At 43.3% G+C, this 21,686-nt stretch overlaps 3 protein-coding genes across 7 annotated transcripts in view; 1 reads left to right on the top strand and 2 right to left on the bottom strand.

Annotated features, from left to right (window-relative positions):
- LOC310838593 (retinol dehydrogenase 7-like) overlaps positions 1-2,529 on the bottom strand; it is a 5,019-nt gene extending 2,490 nt beyond the window's left edge. The window contains exons 1-2 of one of the 2 annotated variants that reach the window (XM_083726099.1): positions 1,606-2,524; positions 1,269-1,527 (exon numbers count right to left, since the gene is read on the bottom strand). In XM_083726099.1, coding sequence (XP_083582225.1) covers positions 1,269-1,527; positions 1,606-1,918 — 572 coding nt within the window. In that variant the 5' untranslated portion in view covers positions 1,919-2,524. Of the gene's footprint in view, positions 1-1,268 lie in introns of both variants that reach the window. The other variant, XM_083726098.1, reaches the window with a different exon arrangement.
- LOC310840197 (17-beta-hydroxysteroid dehydrogenase type 6-like) overlaps positions 1-21,686 on the top strand; it is a 257,115-nt gene that overhangs the window by 200,940 nt on the left and 34,489 nt on the right. The window lies entirely within an intron of this gene.
- On the bottom strand, positions 7,345-21,518 carry LOC310840192 (retinol dehydrogenase 7-like). Of its 4 annotated transcripts, XM_083729487.1 has the most exons (5): positions 17,443-17,817; positions 16,416-16,737; positions 16,079-16,337; positions 8,652-8,809; positions 7,345-7,597 (listed from the first exon to the last, which is right to left on the bottom strand). In XM_083729487.1, exons 2-5 carry the CDS (start codon positions 16,726-16,728, stop codon positions 7,380-7,382), a joined length of 948 nt encoding a protein of 315 aa, XP_083585613.1. In that variant the 5' UTR covers positions 16,729-16,737; positions 17,443-17,817; the 3' UTR covers positions 7,345-7,379. The 4 variants fall into 4 exon arrangements, with proteins under 4 accessions (XP_083585613.1, XP_083585612.1, XP_083585610.1 ...); XM_083729486.1 differs by lacking the exon at positions 17,443-17,817 and adding an exon at positions 21,438-21,518 and having other exon boundaries at positions 16,079-16,737; XM_083729484.1 differs by having other exon boundaries at positions 16,079-16,737; positions 17,443-17,820.

Raw genomic sequence — 21,686 nt, 5'->3', positions numbered from 1 at the left:
CTTGCTGGGGAGACCATGCATAACAAGGAACTCAAAAATAACAAAAAAACCTCCTTTTACACTAAAGAGAACAACAACAAACATGACCCAACCACCAACCCATCCCCCAGGGTAATGGGAGAGCTAGGTGCTGCTCCTTATATACTATACCCAATTGCTGACACAGCTTAATTAACACGACTTAGCAGCACCTGGTATGTTTCACAGCTGTAAAGCTGGGTCTTGTTATTCTGCTGTGGCCCTTGCTCTGGCCCCTTAAAGACATACACATCGGGTGGAACAATGATGAACCTGCACATTTAAAGAAACCATTCAACAGAGTGTGCCTCTGCGGGAGAAGTCAAACCACAGTGTTAGCAGTAACCTCCCTGCTATGTGAGCCTGGGCAGTGCATATGTGCAGATAACTGCTCAGTCCCACATCTTGATAATTAAGTGGTACGTACTCAACATTTCTATAAAGCATGTTGGGCCCAAACTATTCTAAGGAAAACAGGGGGGCATCCATAGCATGTTCACCATTAACGAGAAGGTCCTGGACTGAGAGCCACACATCCAATTGTGGGCTTGTGATTTGAAAAGTTTGGTTCAAGGCCAGATGTGAGCATGACCTGTGCCTGGATACCTTCTTTTTTCTTTTTCTTTTTTTGAAAAGTTTTTATTATTAAAATAATTCAGCATTAATACACACATATTGCGAATATACAAGCATACAAGCATACATTTCATACAATCCTTAAAAATGTTCAAACATACCTACACTCAATCCCACAGATAATTTCTTTTCCCATCACCATCCACCACCCCTCACCCCACCTTAGTGTTAGACTTCCAATCTACTCAATTGCAATTTCTATCCACTTCTATTACTTTTTTTCACACACCTTTAACCTAATTTCATGCTTCTGTTTCTATTACACATTGTTATCCATCTTATTTAGTATTTCAGTATTTAAAACGGAACTTGTTTATTCTAATAGGAGTCCTGATTTTTCAATATGGTTTTGCAAGTATCCTTTAGACACCTTCCAGTCCCTGTCTATCTTCTCTTTTCAGATCCTTCCTGGATACATTCATCTCAAGTTGTGCGAGTCTTGGGCAAAGCCCTGGGCAGCTGCCATATTTCCCTGCAGCCCACTTTCCCCAGACTTGGCAACTAAACCAGGAGGACTCGCATCAGCCACTTCCAGCCTGCCAAGTGGTTAGGGAGTGTGGCAGATGTTGCACTAAAGTAAGCAAAAGAAGACATTAAAGAGCTGCTCTGTTTACCTCAGGCTGTCAGAGAAGGCTTCCACACCAAACTTGGATGGGCAGTAACCACCTCCAAAGACGGCCAGTCGTCCATTCGTACTGGAGATGTTGACCACCCTCCCTCTGGCTCTCCTCACCATGGGCACCATGTGTAGTGTCATATCAATCATCCCAAGAAGGTTGACATTGATCACCTTTGCAAAGTCATCTTTGGTCAGCCATTCGTTGGGACCTGATGGTAGAGCTGTGCCTGCATTGTTCACCAAGCCCCAAAGCCCTGTGAGAAAGAACATATGTTTGTGATTCGAGGACCCGATCCCTGCACAGAGGCAGCACAAGGAAAGTAGAGATTCACCTTTGCTTCCAATGCACCCTTTCACCCACTCCGTCGCGGCCGCCACACTCTCTGTGCTGCTCACATCCAGAATGGTGGTTTTCAAGCGCTCTGAGGTGGCCTTGCCCAGCTGCTCTGCCCCCTTCTGCGTGAGACAGGCTGCCAGCACCTGCAGGCCCCGGGCATCCAGCTGCCTGGCAAGTAGGTTTCCAAAGCCAGAGTCACACCCCGTGATGAAGACATATTTCTCCGTCAGGTTCTCCACCGTCTGTCTCTCCTTGTACCATCGGCGAATGAAGTAAAGCCCCAGCAGGGCAGCCAGGTAGAGCCACATGGCTGAAACCAGCAGGGGAAAAGAATTCAAGCGTTAGGGTGCATACACACCCCGGCAGAACTTGGAGGAAGATATTTCTAATTCCTGCTCCACCAAGAAGTTCACTGGAAGACCTTTTATGTTGCCCCCGCTCAATTTAGCCTCCCTCACAGTGCTGTGGAGGGTAAAGAGAATTTTTGCATGAAGCAAAGAGCTGCTTGGAGCAGAGGCAGGCCAAAAGAAGTATAAATAATAGCTCTAGCTAGCTGCTTATTAACTAAACAACTAAATAAAGTGGAACAGTATGATCCTATTTACATCTACAGACATTAGAAGCAGCTCAAATATTGTGCAATCTCAGCATTAGCCGCCAACAGGTCATTATTTTGCCATTATTGCACCACATATTGCACTTGCTCAAAGTCCGATCCCCGATTTGTTTTGTGTGATCAAACTCTCCCCAAGGGTGGAGGAGGGGGGGTGGGGTGGTTCACTCCAGGTGTCACCACTGGGGGGGGGGTGAGAAAATGGCATGTGCTTCGTGCTGACCGTTAAAGTATTGGTGCTGACCTTTAAAGCCCTAAAAGGCCTCAGCTCAGTATACCTGAAGGAGCAATTCCACCCCCATTGTTCAGCCCAGACTCTGAGGTCCAGCTCCGAGGGCCTTCTGACGGTTCCCTCACTGCAAGAAGTGAGGTTACAGGGAACCAGGCAGAGGGCCTTCTTGGTAGTGGCACCTGCCCTGTGGAACGCCCTCCCAGCAGATGTCAAAGAAATAAACAACCATCAGACGTTTCGAAGACATCTGAAGGCAGCTCTGTTTAGGGAAGTTTTTAATAACTGATGTTCTAATGTATTTTTAATCTTTTATTGGAAGCCACCCAGAGTGGCTGGGGAAATCCAGCCAGATGGATGGGGTATAAATAATAAATTATTATTATTATTAGAGACTGGGGTAGATCTTGTACCTTTTAAAGTTCTGAACTTTTTCTGGAAATGTTTCTCGGCCTTTAAAGGGTGCCCAGGAAGAAGAAATTCAGGAAGTGAAGCTTTTCCCCTCCCCCAGCCTGAAGCTTGAGAAAAGTGTCACCTACTGAATATTAGCTTAAAATAAAGTTGTTATAAGCACATGTTAGTGGGGACAGGAAGTTACTGACTACCATGTATAATTGAAAAGGGAAGATTCAGGTAGGTAGCTGTGTGGGTCTGACGCGGTCAAAATAAAAAATAAAAAATGGTTCAGTAGCTCCTTATAGACCAGCTAAGTTTGTTCTGGTATAAACTTCCGTGTGCATGCACACTTCTTCAGATACACATACACATGAAAGCTTATACCAAAACAAACTTAGTTGGTCTATAAGGTGCTACAGGACTATTTTGATTTGATTTGATTTGATTTCATTTCATTTTGAAAAGGGAAGAGACAGACCTGCAGCTGGTTAGAGGAAAGGCTCTCAACTTCAGTTGTGCGGCAGGAAAAGCAGTGCTTCCTTCTCCGGTTTACAGTTGCTCCTTATCTGCCTGCTGCTGTTTTTCATACTCCACTGGCTGCAAAGGGAGCTTCTCCCTTCTGGCAAACATTGGTTTAACCCAGTTAGGTGCTGAGATTTACTGCCTTCTTTAAACTAATTGTGGAATCTGTTGGTGAAGGAAACACACAGAATCCCTCCCACTGCAGAGCTCCGTGCCACACATTCAGCCACTTTCCCCTGTGTTCTGTTCATGTATAGATAGAGCAAATAACTCAAGTCATTTGTCTACAGCAGGAAGAAAGCCTGGGGTTGAGCGTATCTTTCTTACGGAAGCACATCCCTCCTGCTGATAGAAAGATGGGCAGAGTGCTTGCCAAATTACATTTCACCTAGAGTAGGAAGGGTGAGGCTGGACCCGGCCAGCTTGCTTTGGTGCATGAATTCTAGTACCTCGGTTCACAAACAAAATCTGTTCTACTAAAAAATTTGTGGATGTTTATTCAAAACCTGCCACGGAGTCCAAATCCTTTTGTTGCCTTTTTAAATAGTTTGTAAATAATTCCCATTCTTCCTTGAAGTCGCGGTTGTCCTTCTCACGCAATTTATGTGAACTTTTTTTTTCAATTCGTTGTGTCTCATCTCCCAAAATTTTTAAATTTCTCTACATTCCCACCACATATGATACAAAGTACCTTCTTTTTATTTACATTTCCAACATGTATTTAACCCAGTTTTATACATTTTTGCCATTTTTACTGGTGTAATATACAATCTATACATCATTTTTATATAATTTTCTTTCAAAAGAGAACAGTCTGTAAATTTCAACTCTACCTTCCACAGCTTTTCCCAATCCTGAAATTGTATATTATGTCCTATATCTTGTGCCCATTTAATCATGACTGATTTGACCTCCTCATCTTTTGTTTCCCATTCTAGCAGAATACTATATGCTTTCTTCAACAACTTCACTTCTTCTATAACCTCATTTGGGAATCTAGAGGTTGTACAGTGGTACCTCGAGTTAAGTACTTAATTCGTTCCAGAGGTCCATACTTAACCTGAAACTGTTCTTAACCTGAAGCACCACTTTAGCTAATGGGGCCTCCCGCTACTGCCGCCGCGCCGCCGGAGCACGATTTCTGTTCTCATCCTGAAGCACTATTTCTGGGTTAGCGGAGTCTGTAACCTGAAGCGTATGTAACCTGAAGCGTATTTAACCTGAGGTACCACTGTATAGCTAAACCCTTTTTTGTTATCTTCCTTATACATTTCGTATAATTGTCTGTAATGCAACCAACTCTGGACATGATCTTTGATTTCCTCATAATCTTTTAATTTCCATTTTCCTTCTTGATCTCTCAGTAAGTCTCTATATGTAGGCCACTTTCCCTTTTTGCCAAGCAGTTTGAGTAATGAAGCTTCAATTGGTGATAACCACCAAGTTGTTTTTTGTTCTATTAAATCTTTGTACCTCTCCCATACTCTCATTAATGATCTTCTGATTATATGATTGTAATATCCTTTATGTACTTTCCCTTTCCCATACCATATGTATGCATGCCATCCGTATCTGTTATCATAACATTACAAATCTAATGCTTCTTCCTTTTCCAGTTTTATCCAGTCCCTAATCCAAACCAAACATGCAGCCTCATAATACAGTTTAAGATCTGAGAAGGCGAAGCCCCATCTTTCTTTTGTATCTGTAAGTCTCTTATGTTTATCCTTGGCCTTTTGCCCCACTCCCACCCCGATAAACTTAGAAATATCTTTTTGTCATCTTTTGAGGCAATCATCCTCATTACTGGGGATTGTCCCATTACTGGGACTGTCTGGGAGAGAAAGAGCATTTTCGGCAACACATTCATTTTCACCGCTGCAATTCTTCCTAGTAGGGAAAGGTTCATTCTACTCCATATTTCTAAATTCCTTTTTATCTCAGACCATACTTTTTCCTAATTGTCTTTATACACATTTACATTTCTTGTTGTTAACAACATCCCTAAATATTTTACTTTTTTATGGATTTCTATCTCAATGCTTTGGGCCAAATCTTTTTTCTCTTTTTTAATTTTTTAACTAATAATTTAGTTTTATTTCTATTTAATTTAAATCCTGCCACTTCCCCAAACTATTGAATTTTCTCTATTACTCTAAGGAAAGATTTTTTTGAATCTTCTACTGTAATTACTAGATCAGCAGCTATGGCTTTCAGCTTAAATTCATTTTTTTCCAGTTTTTATCCCTTTAATGTCTTTATCCGCTCTTATATTTCTTGCAAGTACTTCCAGGACCAGAATGAATAATATCGGTGCTAACGGACATCCTTACCTAGTTCCTTTTTGTATTTTACATTCATTCATTATCACCTGATTTACAATTAATTTCGCAATTTGTTCCCAGCATATTGCTTGTATTCCTTTAAAAAATGTATATACACAATTAATTTCTTCAAGTAATTTTTTCATGAAATCCCAGGAAACATTATCAAAAGCTTTTTTGACTTTTTCTACCTGGAAGAAACCCTGCCTGATCTTGATGTATATATTCACCTTGATGTATATATTCACCTAAGATTTTTTCATCCTATTTGCTAAAATGTTTGCAAATTAGTTCTTTGGATCTCAAACTTTTAGGCAGTAGAAGCAAGCTTTATTAACTACTATCATAATAAGCAAAGAAACAGCAACAGGTGCTAATATACAATTAAAGTACAGTCGTACCTTGGCTGCCAAATGCTTTGGAACTTGTACATTTCAGCTCCTGGACAATCAAAAACTGGAATGATTTTCAATCGTCCGGTGTGGCTTCCGATTGGTTTCTGAACGTTTTGGAAGTCGAACGGACTTCCAGAACAGATTCCATTAGACTTCCAAGGTACAACTGTATATGAAAGAATACAGTGGTGCCTCGCAAGACGAAATTAATTCGTTCCGCAAGTCTTTTCGTCTTGCGAGTTTTTCGTCTTGCGAAGCACGGTTTCCCATAGGAATGCATTGAAAATCAATCAATGCGTTCCTATGGAAACCGCCTTCAGACCAGGTCCGGGGACAGTCTGTCCCCCGACCTCTTCTGAAGGCCGGCGGGGGGGCGAATGTCTTTGCTTCCCCCCCCCGCCTGCCTTCCCGGGACAGCGGAGACTTCTCCGCTGTCCCGGGGTGATCTTAAAATGCTGGCGGGTGGCAGCGAAGCTGCGCACCTTCCCCTCTGTTCCCGGACCTGTCCTGAAGACTTGCGGTGGGAAGAGGGCTTTCCTCCCCACCGCCAACACTCAGAATGCTGAACATTCATCTTGCGAAGCAAGCCCATAGGGAAATTCGTCTTGCGAAGCCGCTAAAAATCGGAAAACCCTTTCGTCTTGCGGGTTTTTCGTTTAGCGAGGCATTCGTCTTGCGGGGCACCACTGTACTCAAAGATAAAGTTGTGAAGCTGGCTCAGCTATCCATCATTTTTGCCAGGGACATTTCAGAAACCGATGACAGCACCCTCTTTCTCAGGCCAAGATATGCTTGGCACTTTACCCGATCAGTCCAAACTGGAATCTCGTTGGATTGCTGCAGTTGGGGCGTTTTATAGCGTCCTGGAGCAGCTTTCCACCATTTCTGTAGAAGGGGTTTATGCTCTCGTCCTTTTCCCCATCCACTTCTAAGGGCACCTCCTTCGATTTCACACTTTGAAGTCAGAGCATGAGTTCAAGATAGCCCTCCACTCATATTACTCCTTATCTCTACAGCTGGTTCAGAGCAAGGACACTCCCTTCTTTCCCATGCCAGCAGCTGCATCCCTTATCTCAGCCACCATATATAGAAATACAGTATAAGCTAAACTGAAAACAGGAACACCATCTACTGGCTTCCCCTCTCGAAATATAACTGTAAAGCTTTTTCTTCAAAGCAATTCATACTGCTTGCAAAAGTTTGTTTGTTGCATTTTCTATTTTGCATAAACAAGCATCCACAGATTGTTGGCTCATTTGGACAACTGTAAAGGTTTTTCTTCAAAGCAATCTATACTGCTTGAGCAGGTTTGGGCTGAATGCAGCTCATCACGAAGTCAACGATGAATGTTGGAAAGTAAGAGGCAGGAATGTACAAGAACTTTGCATCCCATCCTGCAGAGTAGCGAGTGCGAGGGGAGCAGGATGTCAGGGCATGTTCCATACAGTCAGTGACCAGGTGAAGCTTGCTGCTGGCATTGTTAATGGTATATTGAGGAATTTTGCAATCTGTGTGTGAGAAATATGAAGCAAAACAGAAGTTAGTGCTGTAAATGTAGGAGGTAACCTAAATCTTTTGGGAGCTGAATGGACTGGTTGGCATCTAGATACCTCTCCCTAGAAGAATTACCATATTTTTCGCTCTATAAGACGCACCAGACCACAAGTCGCACCTAGTTTTTGGAGGAGGAAAACAAGAAAAAAAATCTGAATCCCAGAAGCCAGAACAGCAAGAGGGGTAGCTGCGCAGTGAAAGCAGCAATCCATCTTGCTGTACTGGCTTCTGGGATAGCTGCGCAGCCTGCATTTGCTCCATAAGACGCACACACATTTCCCCTTACTTTTTAGGAGGGAAAAAGTGAGTCTTGTAGAGCAAAAAATACGGTAAATCATAGCAGATGCATCTGGAACTATTTTGGAGGCTTCGAAACAGAACACATTCTTAAAAGATTTAAATCTACAATGGACGAACCTGTCCATTTAGGTTTCTCTCAGTTTCAATATCTCCAAAATCTGAGTTTGGTTCTCCTCATTTCAGTTTATGATTTGAAAGTCATCAGCATTTCAGTTTTCACAATACAGTGGTACCTCGGTTTAAAAACTTAATCGGTTCCGGAAGCCTGTTCTTAAACCCAAACCGTTCTTAAACCGAGGCATGCTTTCCCTAATGAGGCTTCCCACCGCCGGTGCCCTTCCACCGTTCGGATTCCGTTCTTAGACCGAGGTAAAGTTCTCAAACCAAGACACTATTTCCGGTTTTGTGGAATTTGTAAACCAAATCATTCTTAAACCGGGCTGTTGTTAAACTGAAGTACCACTGTATACACATTTTGGCAAACATTATTTCCTTGCGTAGTGATTTTTTTTTATCGTGATCAATTTGCTTAGTGCATTTTTGTATATTATGTTCACTTTGTACACATAGTTAGTCTGGAGAACTTGTTGTTAAATCTAGAGGAGTTTGAATTCCTAAGCAGAGCTATGTATTGCTTCTTGATGTGTGAATTGGGTAAGTTTGCAGGAAAATGCAAACCATGCTGAAATCCCCTCCGCGTCTACTCACAGTTCTCAAAGTACTGTTCCCCATAGACTTCTTTGATGTCAGATGGCACTTGGTTCCATACTGTCTTTAAATTCTCTAATGTTCTTATACCAATGGTTGTTTGGAAAGCACCAGGTTCAATAATGCTGACTTGGACTCCAAAAGGATGGAGCTCTCGCCTGAAATGCAGAGGAATAAAAGCAGAAACGTCATTGCCTACTGAGTCATAGGAATGCAGGAATGCAGGTCAGGAACTTGAGTCCATGGATAGGAACACCTTTCTTTTAAAAAAAAGAAATCCAAAAATTGAGGAGAAAGAAAAGATGGGAAATGCAGCTCCCCTGCCTTCTGCCCTCTTGCAGGAGCCAGGATACACCCTACCCAGGAGAGGATTGTGTATGACACAGCACCAGTTGTATTAAGAGACAGTCATGAGGACATGATTCAAAGTCTCGCTGATACATCAAATGCCTTCCTGAAGGGAGACCTTAACCAAGTGGGGGGAAATTGCTGCAGAGAGCCTTTTCTGCCAGGGCTGCTTCCCACCCTCCTCCCTGCAGCCTCTGCCATCTCTGCCCAGTCTTCTTGTTAAGAGGGAAAAGGTCACTTGCATCAAAGGAAGAAGACCCTGTTTTTGGGGTTCTGGGACCCCGTGTTCTAAAAAAGGAGCAATTAAGGGTTTTTACCAAATCTCCTTTGTGCAGAAGATTACAGCGCAAACAACCCTGAGAAGATGCCACACAGAATTTCTCTCCAAATGCTACACATTCATGGCTTAGTTGTCAGCATCCATGTATCCCTCCCTCCCCCCCCCTCTCTCTCTCTCTCTCTCTCTCTCGTTTATTAATTTTATGATAACAAAAAAACAACAACACTCATCACAATCAAAAATTTAAACCATAAAACTTGATTGACTTCCCTCCATTCCCACCGTATTTTTCACTCTATAACACGCACCCAACCATAACACGCACATAGTTTTTAGAGGAGGAAAACAAAACAAAATATTCTAAACAAAATAGTGGATGTATGATTTTTGTGGTTCATGCTGTGGCCACAGACATGTGATCTGACAGTGAGTTTGGAGTAGCCCAATGCAAAAATCCTGAGGATCCATGTGGATCCATGCTTTGTAACCACGTTTTTGCACCACTGTGGCCCGAGGCAACAGTGGGTGCATGATTTTTTTGGTGCAAGATGTAACCATGGACATGCTATGTGATCTGATGGTGAATTTGGGGTGACCCAGTGCCAAAATCCTGAGGATCTATGTGGAACCGTGCTTTGTAACCACGTTTTAAGTGGGGAGGGAAGGAAAAGCACTCAAGGGACAAGGAGCACGCATGGGGGGTGTGGAGAAGGATGCTGCTGATAATGCAGAAGAGGGGTTTAAGGGGAGAAGGCTCTTCTCCTCTCCCACTTTGCTCCTTTAAAGCAAGCAGGCTCTGCTTTTCTCCCTCCTCCCCGCTCATCCCCGGCTTAGCGAGCTGAAAACCTTTGCTGCTATTTAGCGAGCTGAGTGGGGAGGAGAGAGGGACAGAGAGCCTGCTTCTTTAAAGGAACCAACCGGACAGGATCAGCTTACACTCGTGTAAGCGGCTCCTCTCCTCTCCCGCTTTGCTCCTTTAAAGAAGCAGGCTCTCTGTCCCTCTCTCCTCCCCACTCAGCGGCTCTTCTCCCGCTTTGCTGTTTCAAAGCGAGCCACGGAGGAGGGAAGGAAGGGGAACCATGGATCCTCTGCTCACGACTGCAGCAGATCCCCCCCGCCATCCGTAGGCATTCCCTCCATAACACGCACAGACATTTCCCCTTACTTTTTAGGAGGAAAAAATTGAGTGTTATGGTGCAAAAAATACGGTATTTTATACAAATTCATGCATGTCCATAAAATCTTATATTCTTAATCCCATTTTAAAACCTTATTCATCTTATTACAAGTGACTTTTAGAAGTTCAACTAATGTAGAAACCTATACACAAAGCTTACAAAGTATGCATTAAACATTACCCCTTAAAAAAAAATAATCCATGTCCTTTCTTTCTTGGGTTTCAAATTATCTATTTTTTTAAAAAATGATATTTATTAAGAGTTTCAAGATTACAAAAAGAAAAAGAAAACAAAGGAGAATAGAAAAAAATACATAAAAACCAATACAACAACACAACAACAACAACAAAATACAAATCCCATATTACATATCTTTATCTTTCATTTGCTTGTTTCCTTGACCTCCTCACACCTCCCTTTTTGTATTCTAGCTTAATTAGTTATTTCAGCAATTTCTTTCCATCTTTTTCAATTTTTTAAAAAAAATTTATCTTAACAGTCTAACCTATTAATTAACTCAGCAAATCCTTTCCATCTTTCACCATATTTTGTTATTCAATTTGCCTTACTTTATTTAACCTTATCTTACCGTAAAGTACCTTAAAACTTAAAACTTAATGCTTATTTATACATAACTCCTTATATCATTTCTACTAAAGCCAGACAGTTTCATTCCAACATTTTCCCTAATATTCATAATTTTACACTAGTTCCCAAAATAAATAATCTTTATAGACTCTTCCAATTTTCATCCAACGTCCCTTCTTCCTGGTCTTGGGTTATGTCAGTCCTTACTGTCCATTCCATCTAGTCCAGGGGTCTGCAACCTGCGGCTCCGGAGCCGCATGTGGCTCTTTTACACCTTTGCTGCGGCTCCGGGGCAGATACTAACGAAGGGAGGAGGCGCATTGTGCGCCCCGACACTCCCCACTGTGGCGGGCGCTGTACTGGCTGTGACGTCGCATGTGGGCGGTGTGTGTGTTAGTTTTGCGGCTCCCAGGTTTTTTTTTCTTCGGAAACGGGTCCAAGTGGCTCTTTTTGTCTTAAAGGTTGCAGACCCCTGATCTAGTCCATCAACCTGGTAGTCTTATGTCCGAGGCTCTTAAATCTCTTCCATGCCCCTTCTGCAGATCTTCTTCTTGTTGTTTATACTTGCACTTTTCCTTGTCTTTTGTTGGTCTCTTTCTTGATTTCTTTCCTTTCTCATTGAGGAGTAGGTCTCTGGGGGAATTTCAGCCCATAATTATCTCCATTTCCCCTCATCAGACCAGCCCATTCCCCACAGTCCCACTCCCCACAGTCATCTATATATATATATATATATATATATATATATATATATATATATATATATAAAGATTTTTAAACATAAATGCAAATATAATGATCAATGTAACATATATCATAACATAGTTTCTTAACTTCTTTGGACTCCCTCACGTCTCCCGCTCCCACTTGCATCATTGTCAATTCTTGCCCGCAATTTATCATCTTGTTTACATTATTGTGTCTCATTCATTTAGAATATAATCTAATAATTCTCCCAAAGGTTTATGATTTTTCCTCAATCACATTTATCATCCTAATTGCATCTAATTTAGTGGTGGCCAATTATTTATGATCTAGCCTCCATCTTAACATTCAACCAAATTACAATGCTTTTTTAAATAAATCTTAAATTTCTTCCAATCTTCAACCTTCTCTTCTCCCAGGTCTCGGATTCTGCCGGTCATCTCGGCTAGTTCCATATAGTCTATCAGTTGCATCTGCCACTCTTCCAGTGTGGGTAGATCTTGAGTTTTCCAGTGCTTAGCGATGAGTATCCTTGCTGCCGTTGTTGCATACATAAAAAATGTTCGGTCCTTCTTTAACACCTTCTGGCCGACAATACCCAAAAGGAAGGCCTCTGGTTTCTTAGTGAAGGTATACTTAAATACCTTTTTCAGCTCATTATATATCATTTCCCAGAAGGCCTTCACTCTAGAGCAGGTCCACCAGAGGTGAAAGAATGTTCCCTCATTTTCTTTACATTTCCAACATTTGTTATCAGACAAATGGTATATTTTGGCAAGTTTAACTGGGGTCATGTACCATCTATATATCATTTTCATTACATTTTCCTTCAAAGCATTACATGCAGTGAAGTTCAGCCCGTTGGTCACAGTCATCAATATAATCCAAAAAATATTTAACAGCATATTTCAAAGTCCCTCCAAAGTTAAGAGCCTCATCAGCTCCAGACTCCCTCTGGCCCACTCCAAATTCGATCTTCCAAAACAGCGGCTTATGCTCCTGCAGGGCCTCGGATCTCTCCATTTGTATTGCTTGAGGTACAACCGCAACCTCCTCCATTGTCATCTGCCCTTGCATTTGCCCAGTCGAACCAGTTTCCTGAGTTGGTCCCTGTATGATTTCTGTGTCAGTATTCCCTGTTTGTCTACATTCACTGACTACAACAGTCATCAAATCCAACTTCTCATTCATCAAATCCATCTTCTCATACAACTGCTCCAGCAAAGCGCTTGTCTTGCAAAAAGCAAGCACCAAGACTTCTTCCAAACACATTTTTATTCAAGGTCACAATCTGGTCCCACGATCTTAATCTCGCAGCTGTGAAGTCCCCAAGTAAACTGCAGCAACAATTTGACAAGCTACCGCTAGAGGAGACAATTTCTATTTGTGTCCATCTTTTTAAAGCATGTCCAACAAAAAAAAGTTACTTTCAATTTTCAAATATTTTGTTTCTTTAGAGTGCAAAAGGCAACAATGGAATCAGTTTGCTTCTCTGTTTTAGCTATCTGTCAAAATGTCCCATTCACAGTCAATGGACGTCTCCAACAATTTCTGTCTCTGACACCGCATTCCCAGGTTTGAGACGGTGGAAACTTATTTTTCTTTACTCCCTCTCCTGCAGGCTTGAACAGTCAAATTCCCCCCCCCCTTTTCTCCTGCTTCCAAGGGGGTTTTAGTGGTTATAAATGAAGGAAATTTTGACCTTTACAAAACAACTTTCCAGGCTATTAGCTTACAAGGTTTTTGCTTCAGTCTATTTACAAAAAGCAGAAGGCGGACTTCCTGTTTTGAACCTTCCCGCTTCGGTGCCAAATTAGGGTGTTTCTTGATCCAATTTTCCGTTTCTACTCACAGGTACTTGTTTAGAGTCCAACTGTCGACAGGAAAAAGTCATCGCTCTCCGGCAATGGCTATGCGGCTTCCCTCCATGAAAGTAGCAATCAGTTCGCAGCACCGCACCGCTTACCCTACTTCGCTCCGAAGCCCCAAAATGGGGTTCCCCGCGAGTAGGGGAGGCGCTCCTGGTGCTCTGCCGAACCCCACGTTCCCAGGCTTCCTCCACCTGGGATTTCTAGCGGGTCCCCACCTTCGCTGCGGCGGGAAGACCCAGTTTCCATGGAGCCAGTTCCTCCGGTCGGAGGAACTCCACCATTTGCAGATGGCGCTAACCCGGAAGTCCGGGTTTCAAATTATCCAATATGTCCTACATAGTTCATTAATTTATTTTGCCAATATTCTTTATTTTCTTTGGTGGTGGCTTCTTCCTCCTACAGTGGTACCTTGAGTTACAAATGCCTCAGGTTACAAACGCTTCAGGTTACAAACTCCGCTAACCTGGAAGAGTTACCTTGAGTTGAGAACTTTGCCCCAGGATGAGAACGGAAATTGTGTGCTGGCGGCGCAGAGGCCCCATTAGCGAAAGCACGCCTCTAGTTAAGAACAGTTTCAGGTTAAGAACGGACCTCTGGAACAAATTAAGTTCGTAACTAGAGGAACCACAGTATAGGGATGGGTTGGTCTTGGCCTGGCGTCCACTCTCCAATGCAGGAACAGAGTCTTTTGCTCAATAAATCCATTAAGTCCTGTGCCTTCCAAAATCATAGCATCTGTTTTTTTAACGAAAAACATTTTCCACATTCTCTTCAAATCTTTATATGTCACTTCCCAGGCCTTCTTAATAACTTTACATTGCCACCACATATAGTAGCCTCTCATACCTTTTGCCTTCCCTTCCTGTTTTGCCTCCATCACAGTCAAATCCTCCCAAATCCATTCACACAAGGTGCCATTTTTGTCGTGGACCACCCTTACTTTCCCTTGCATTTTCCTCCAACCTCCCACCTCAGCCCTTCCCACCTCGGTGGTTTGTACATTCACCACTTTAAATTGTCTCACAGCCTCTGAGAGTAAATTAGTATTTTCCCAAATTTGACAAGCTGCCTTATCAACACTTTCCACTGTCCGTCTGCCATATCACAGAAACCTGGACATTGGCATCCATGAATCTCAAAAGAGAATGGAGTGTGTTGGCTATTTGCAGTTTAGTAGCGCTGCAGAGAGCTTGCTGGGGAGACCATGCATAACAAGGAACTCAAAAATAACAAAAAAACCTCCTTTTACACTAAAGAGAACAACAACAAACATGACCCAACCACCAACCCATCCCCCAGGGTAATGGGAGAGCTAGGTGCTGCTCCTTATATACTATACCCAATTGCTGACACAGCTTAATTAACACGACTTAGCAGCACCTGGTATGTTTCACAGCTGTAAAGCTGGGTCTTGTTATTCTGCTGTGGCCCTTGCTCTGGCCCCTTAAAGACATACACATCGGGTGGAACAATGATGAACCTGCACATTTAAAGAAACCATTCAACAGAGTGTGCCTCTGCGGGAGAAGTCAAACCACAGTGTTAGCAGTAACCTCCCTGCTATGTGAGCCTGGGCAGTGCATATGTGCAGATAACTGCTCAGTCCCACATCTTGATAATTAAGTGGTACGTACTCAACATTTCTATAAAGCATGTTGGGCCCAAACTATTCTAAGGAAAACAGGGGGGCATCCATAGCATGTTCACCATTAACGAGAAGGTCCTGGACTGAGAGCCACACATCCAATTGTGGGCTTGTGATTTGAAAAGTTTGGTTCAAGGCCAGATGTGAGCATGACCTGTGCCTGGATACCTTCTTTTTTCTTTTTCTTTTTTTGAAAAGTTTTTATTATTAAAATAATTCAGCATTAATACACACATATTGCGAATATACAAGCATACAAGCATACATTTCATACAATCCTTAAAAATGTTCAAACATACCTACACTCAATCCCACAGATAATTCCTTTTCCCATCACCATCCACCACCCCTCACCCCACCTTAGTGTTAGACTTCCAATCTACTCAATTGCAATTTCTATCCACTTCTATTACTTTTTTTCACACACCTTTAACCTAATTTCATGCTTCTGTTTCTATTACACATTGTTATCCATCTTATTTAGTATTTCAGTATTTAAAACGGAACTTGTTTATTCTAATAGGAGTCCTGATTTTTCAATATGGTTTTGCAAGTATCCTTTAGACACCTTCCAGTCCCTGTCTATCTTCTCTTTTCAGATCCTTCCTGGATACATTCATCTCAAGTTGTGCGAGTCTTGGGCAAAGCCCTGGGCAGCTGCCATATTTCCCTGCAGCCCACTTTCCCCAGACTTGGCAACTAAACCAGGAGGACTCGCATCAGCCACTTCCAGCCTGCCAAGTGGTTAGGGAGTGTGGCAGATGTTGCACTAAAGTAAGCAAAAGAAGACATTAAAGAGCTGCTCTGTTTACCTCAGGCTGTCAGAGAAGGCTTCCACACCAAACTTGGATGGGCAGTAACCACCTCCAAAGACGGCCAGTCGTCCATTCGTACTGGAGATGTTGACCACCCTCCCTCTGGCTCTCCTCACCATGGGCACCATGTGTAGTGTCATATCAATCATCCCAAGAAGGTTGACATTGATCACCTTTGCAAAGTCATCTTTGGTCAGCCATTCGTTGGGACCTGATGGTAGAGCTGTGCCTGCATTGTTCACCAAGCCCCAAAGCCCTGTGAGAAAGAACAGATGTTTGTGATTCGAGGACCCGATCCCTGCACAGAGGCAGCACAAGGAAAGTAGAGATTCACCTTTGCTTCCAATGCACCCTTTCACCCACTCCGTCGCTGCCGCCACACTCTCTGTGCTGCTCACATCCAGAATGGTAGTTTTCAAGCGCTCTGAGGTGGCCTTGCCCAGCTGCTCTGCCCCCTTCTGCGTGAGACAGGCTGCCAGCACCTGCAGGCCCCGGGCATCCAGCTGCCTGGCAAGTAGGTTTCCAAAGCCAGAGTCACACCCCGTGATGAAGACATATTTCTCCGTCAGGTTCTCCACCGTCTGTCTCTCCTTGTACCATCGGCGAAGGAAGTAAAGCCCCAGCAGGGCAGCCAGGTAGAACCACATGGCTGAAACCTGCAGGGGAAAAGAATTCAAGCATTAGGAAGCATACACACCCCTGGCAGGTCTTGGAGGGGCAAAAGTCGAATCCCTACTCCACCACAGAGCTCAGCGGGAGACCTTTTATGTTGCCACTACTGAATTTCACTTCCCTTGCAGTGTTGTTGAGGGAAAGGAGAATTTTTGCATGGTGCAATGAGCTGCTTGGAGCAGAGGCAGGTTAAAGAAAAACAGGTCTAGCAAGCTGATCAGAAGATACCCTAATGACTTGCATGTACCTTTTAAAGTTCTGAACTTTTTCTGGAAATGTTTCTCGGCCTTTAAAGGGTGCCCAGGAAGAAGAAATTCAGGAAGTGAAGTTTCCTCTCTCCCTCAGCCTGAAGCTTGAGAAAAGTGTCACGTACTGAATATTAGCTTGAAAGAAAGTTGTTATAAGGACATGTTAGTGGAGACAGGAAGTTACTATCATGTATAATTGAAAAGGGAAGATTCAGGTAGGTAGCCGTGTGGGTCTCACACAGTCAAAATAAAAAATAAAGAATTGTTCAGTAGCTCCTTATAGACCAACTAGGTTTGTTCTGGTATAAACTTCCATGTGTTTGCACACTTCTTCAGATACATATACACACAAAAGCTTATACCAAAACAAACTTAGTTGGTCTATAAGGTGCTACTGGACAATTTTTATTTTATTTTATTTTGGAAAGGGAAGAGACAGACCTGCAGCTGGTTAGAGGAAAGGCTCTCAGCTTCAGTTGTGCGGCAGGAGAAGCAGTGCTTCCTTCTCCGGTTTACAGTTGCTCCTTATCTGCCTGCTGCTGTTTTTCATCCTCCACTGGCTGCAACAGGAGCTCCTCCCTTCTGGCAAGGATTGGCGAAACTTAACTGCCTTCTTTAAACTAATTGTGAAATCTGTTGGTGAGGGAATGTATGGATAGAGCAGATAAATCATTTGTCTAGAGCAGGAAGAAAGCCTGGGGATGAGAGTATCTTTCTTGCAGAAGCGCATCCCTCCTGCTGATAGAAAGATGGGAAGAGTGCTTGCAAAATTACATTTCACCTAGAATAGGAATGGTGAGGCTGGACCCGGCCAGCATGCTTTGGTGCTTGAATTCTAGTACATATATAGAGAAAGACTCCACAAATGACATATATATATATATATATATATATATATATATATATATATATATTATGCTTTCGTAGATTTTCACGGGTACAGGAATGCAGGTTTTGGTGTCCTCGGGTGTCTTCCCGTGTAAAAGTTGGGGTGTCTAGGCGACGTTTCGACGAGGTCTCACTCGTCATCTTCAGGCTGGTGCTTTCGGCTTCTTGTTACTGGAACAGAGCGGGATCTCAATGTTTGAGTTCCTATAAATACTGTAGTATATCTTACCTCTACGGGGAGGAAACCTTCCAGCTGACAAGAACCTACGAGAAACTAGAAGTCCGAAGAGCCACCATCTTATGTGATCTCTTGTTCCTACGCAACTGCCGAGACAACAAATTAATTCCCACATGCTTCCAACTTAAATTCCATTCTAAAACCCCAGCCACCGAAAGGATCCTGAAACGAACTGAACTATCCCTAATCAGAAACGAACTACACAAGAAAAGATACCTACTAGACCAAACCAACAAAGATCTACTCACTCTTCACCTCAAACTCTGTAACAAAATCCACCCTGCACTCTGGGACAAATGCAAACAACTAGCCGTCTGGAGAGCTGAAACGGAGACCTCACATAAGACAGACACACACACCAACAAACTCCACAAACTAGAGAAACGCCAGAAGCCCGGCCACCCTCCACAGCAACCCATGAAACAAACAGTACATAACATATCAGACAGGATCCTCACCACAACTGAAACCAAAGTACTCTCCAAAGGTTTCAACTTTGCAGTCGCCCCGAGACGCATCCCCACGGAAAACATCATATGCGGAGTCGAAGCTAGCCTAACCAAATTCAATCCAGATGAAGCCAATAAAATCAGACTTGAAGTCACCAACATCCTCTGCTCCAGCAAACCACCCAGAAGCAATTTACACAAAGAAGAACAGAAAGCACTCACCAACCTGAGGAAAGACAACAACATAATCATTCTCCCAGCAGACAAAGGTAATGCCACAGTGGTGATGAACACATCGGACTACCAAGCAAAACTATCAAAGCTACTCCAAGATCCTGCCTACAAACCTATAAAAACAGATCCCACCACCTATCTGGAAAAAACCACCAAATCCAAAATAAAAGCCTCTCCTATCAGTGAAGAAATCCAGCTAAGAATCATCCCCAGAGAAAAATCATCCAGATGCCCCAAACTCTACGGCCTCCCCAAGATACACAAAGAAGGAACACCACTCAGACCAATAGTCAGCTCCATAGGCTCACCTCTACAAAATCTCGCTAAATTTCTCGCCAAGCAACTTCAGCCCTATGCAGAATCCATCTCTTCACACGTACCAAACTCCTTCCAGTTCATAGAAACAATAAAGAAGCAAAACCTACATCCTAATGACCTACTTGTGAGCTTCGATGTTGTATCTCTCTTCACACAAGTGCCCATTAATGAAGCCTTGACAGCTATTCAAAACAAATACAATCCCCCCGAATACATCTTGGACCTGACCAACCACTGCCTAACCAACACGTACTTCATCCACAATGGACAAAGATACAAACAGATAGAAGGAGCACCTATGGGATCACCCCTCTCACCGGTCATCGCAAACCTGTACATGGAACACTTTGAAACCAATGCTTTAGACAAGTCAGAACACAAACCCAAACTTTGGCTCAGATATGTTGACGACACCTTTGTAATTTGGCCACACGGGAAGGAAAAACTGGATAGCTTCCTCACACATCTCAACAACTTACACCCCAAAATACAATTCACTATGGAAATAGAAGCCAACAACCAACTTCCCTTCCTTGACGTCCTAATCTACAAAAAACCTGATGGCTCCCTAGGACACACTATCTACCAGAAAAAAACACACACCAACCGCTACTTACATGCACAATCACACCACCACCCTGCACAAATAAACTCCGTAGCCAAGACTCTCATCTCCAGAACCAAACGCCTGGCTGACAAAGACCACTTGACAACTGAGTTACAGAATCTACGAAAGCAAATATCTTACCTCTACGGGGAGGAAACCTTCCAGCTGACTTTTGCACCAACCAAAAAATAGCCAATATCCTCAGAAACCCCAAGGATAAAATCCAGTTGGAAAACCAAGGGATCTATGAAATACCCTGCAAAGTCTGCCCAGCCACGTACATTGGACAAACAAACAGACGAATAAATGCACGTATCGCAGAACACAAGAATGCCGTCAAAAAAGAAGAAAAAACTTCCTCTCTTTTCCAACACATGAAAGAAACAGGACACGAAATTAATTTTGCAGATTCCAAATTGCTCTTTAACACGGAACATCACCACAAGAGAATAATCATGGAAGCCATCGAGATAGAGAAACACCCTCACAACATGAACAAGCGTGACGACACATCCCGCTTGCCAGACATCTGGAAATTAGCCCTCCCCACAAAAACTGACACCAGATCCAGAGGCACACAGAACGCCAACACCAATCAACCACACCAGACCCAAACCCAGACCCTCTCCACAGATGAATTACTGACACCATCCAGTAGCCAATCCATGGTGGCACCTCCGGATGCTGCACCCCCCTGCAATCCCTACACAGATCTGGCTGACACAAGCCACAAAACCACAGCTCGCCCCTATACACGAAGCCAAGCCAAAGCACAACTAAGTGCAATACAGCCATCTTCTCAGGAAAACTCTTCACAAAGTTCAAGAGGTCAAGACACAAAGACTTTAGCAACTAATCCACACCTAATGACCCACCTAAGTGGTACTCAGGATATCACTCAAGAAATCACTCAAGGTATCTCTCAAGTAATTAAGGAACAAAAGAAGAAAAGGCACACTAGCCTGGGAACTTCCTCTCTGCCCAGAACATTGGAGGCTAGACACCACACCCCCTCTACAGTATTTATAGGAACTCAAACATTGAGATCCCGCTCTGTTCCAGTAACAAGAAGCCGAAAGCACCAGCCTGAAGATGACGAGTGAGACCTCGTCGAAACGTCGCCTAGACACCCCAACTTTTACACGGGAAGACACCCGAGGACACCAAAACCTGCATATATAAATATACACACACACACTCTCCACCCTCCCCGGCCAAGACTGGGCTCAAGGCGGCTAACATCAGGTATAAAAACAATTGATTGAAATACAACTTAAAAATAGGATTCAAGTACAACTTAAAATGCAGCCTCATTTCAGTGGAAGCCCAGATCAAAAACTGTTTGGGGGGAGAAAACATCAAATCTTCACCTCGGCCAACTATCCAGATTGGTCCTACGTGGGCCAGAAAAAAGTCAGGGAAGTCCCCAAATAGGAGTTCCATCACAGAAGGAAAAGGAAAGAGGGGGAGGGGTCAGGCTGATTCCAAGCCAAAGGCCAGGCAGAACAACTCTGTCTTACAAGCCCTGCAGAAAGAAATCAGATCCCGCAGGGCCCTGGTCTCATGAGATAGAGCGTTCCACCAGGCCGGAGCCAGTGTGGAAAAGGCCCTGGCCCTGGCTGAGGCCAATCTGACTTCCTTAGGGCCTGGGACCTCTAGGGTGTTGCTATTTATGGACCTTAAGGTCCTCCGCGGGGCATACCCGGAGAGGTGGTCCCGTAGGTTTCCTTTCTGCTGCTGGTGTGCAGAAAGAGGGGTTGGAATGATTTGCAACCTCTATATTAGAGATAAGATAATGAAATATTATTTTGTCAGGTCGCTTATTGTTTACATAGTGTGGATGTCAATAATGGAGTACTGGAACTATTCAGAACTGAAAGGAGTGAAAAAGATCACTGCTTCTTTCTTGCTTAGTACAGATCTAGGTACGTTTCAAAGATGGGGGAAGGAT

This window comes from Podarcis gaigeae, assembly GCF_964106915.1.
Source record: "Podarcis gaigeae genome assembly, chromosome: 2".
Taxonomy (NCBI): domain Eukaryota; kingdom Metazoa; phylum Chordata; class Lepidosauria; order Squamata; family Lacertidae; genus Podarcis; species Podarcis gaigeae.
This window is presented reverse-complemented; position numbering and strand designations above follow the sequence as displayed.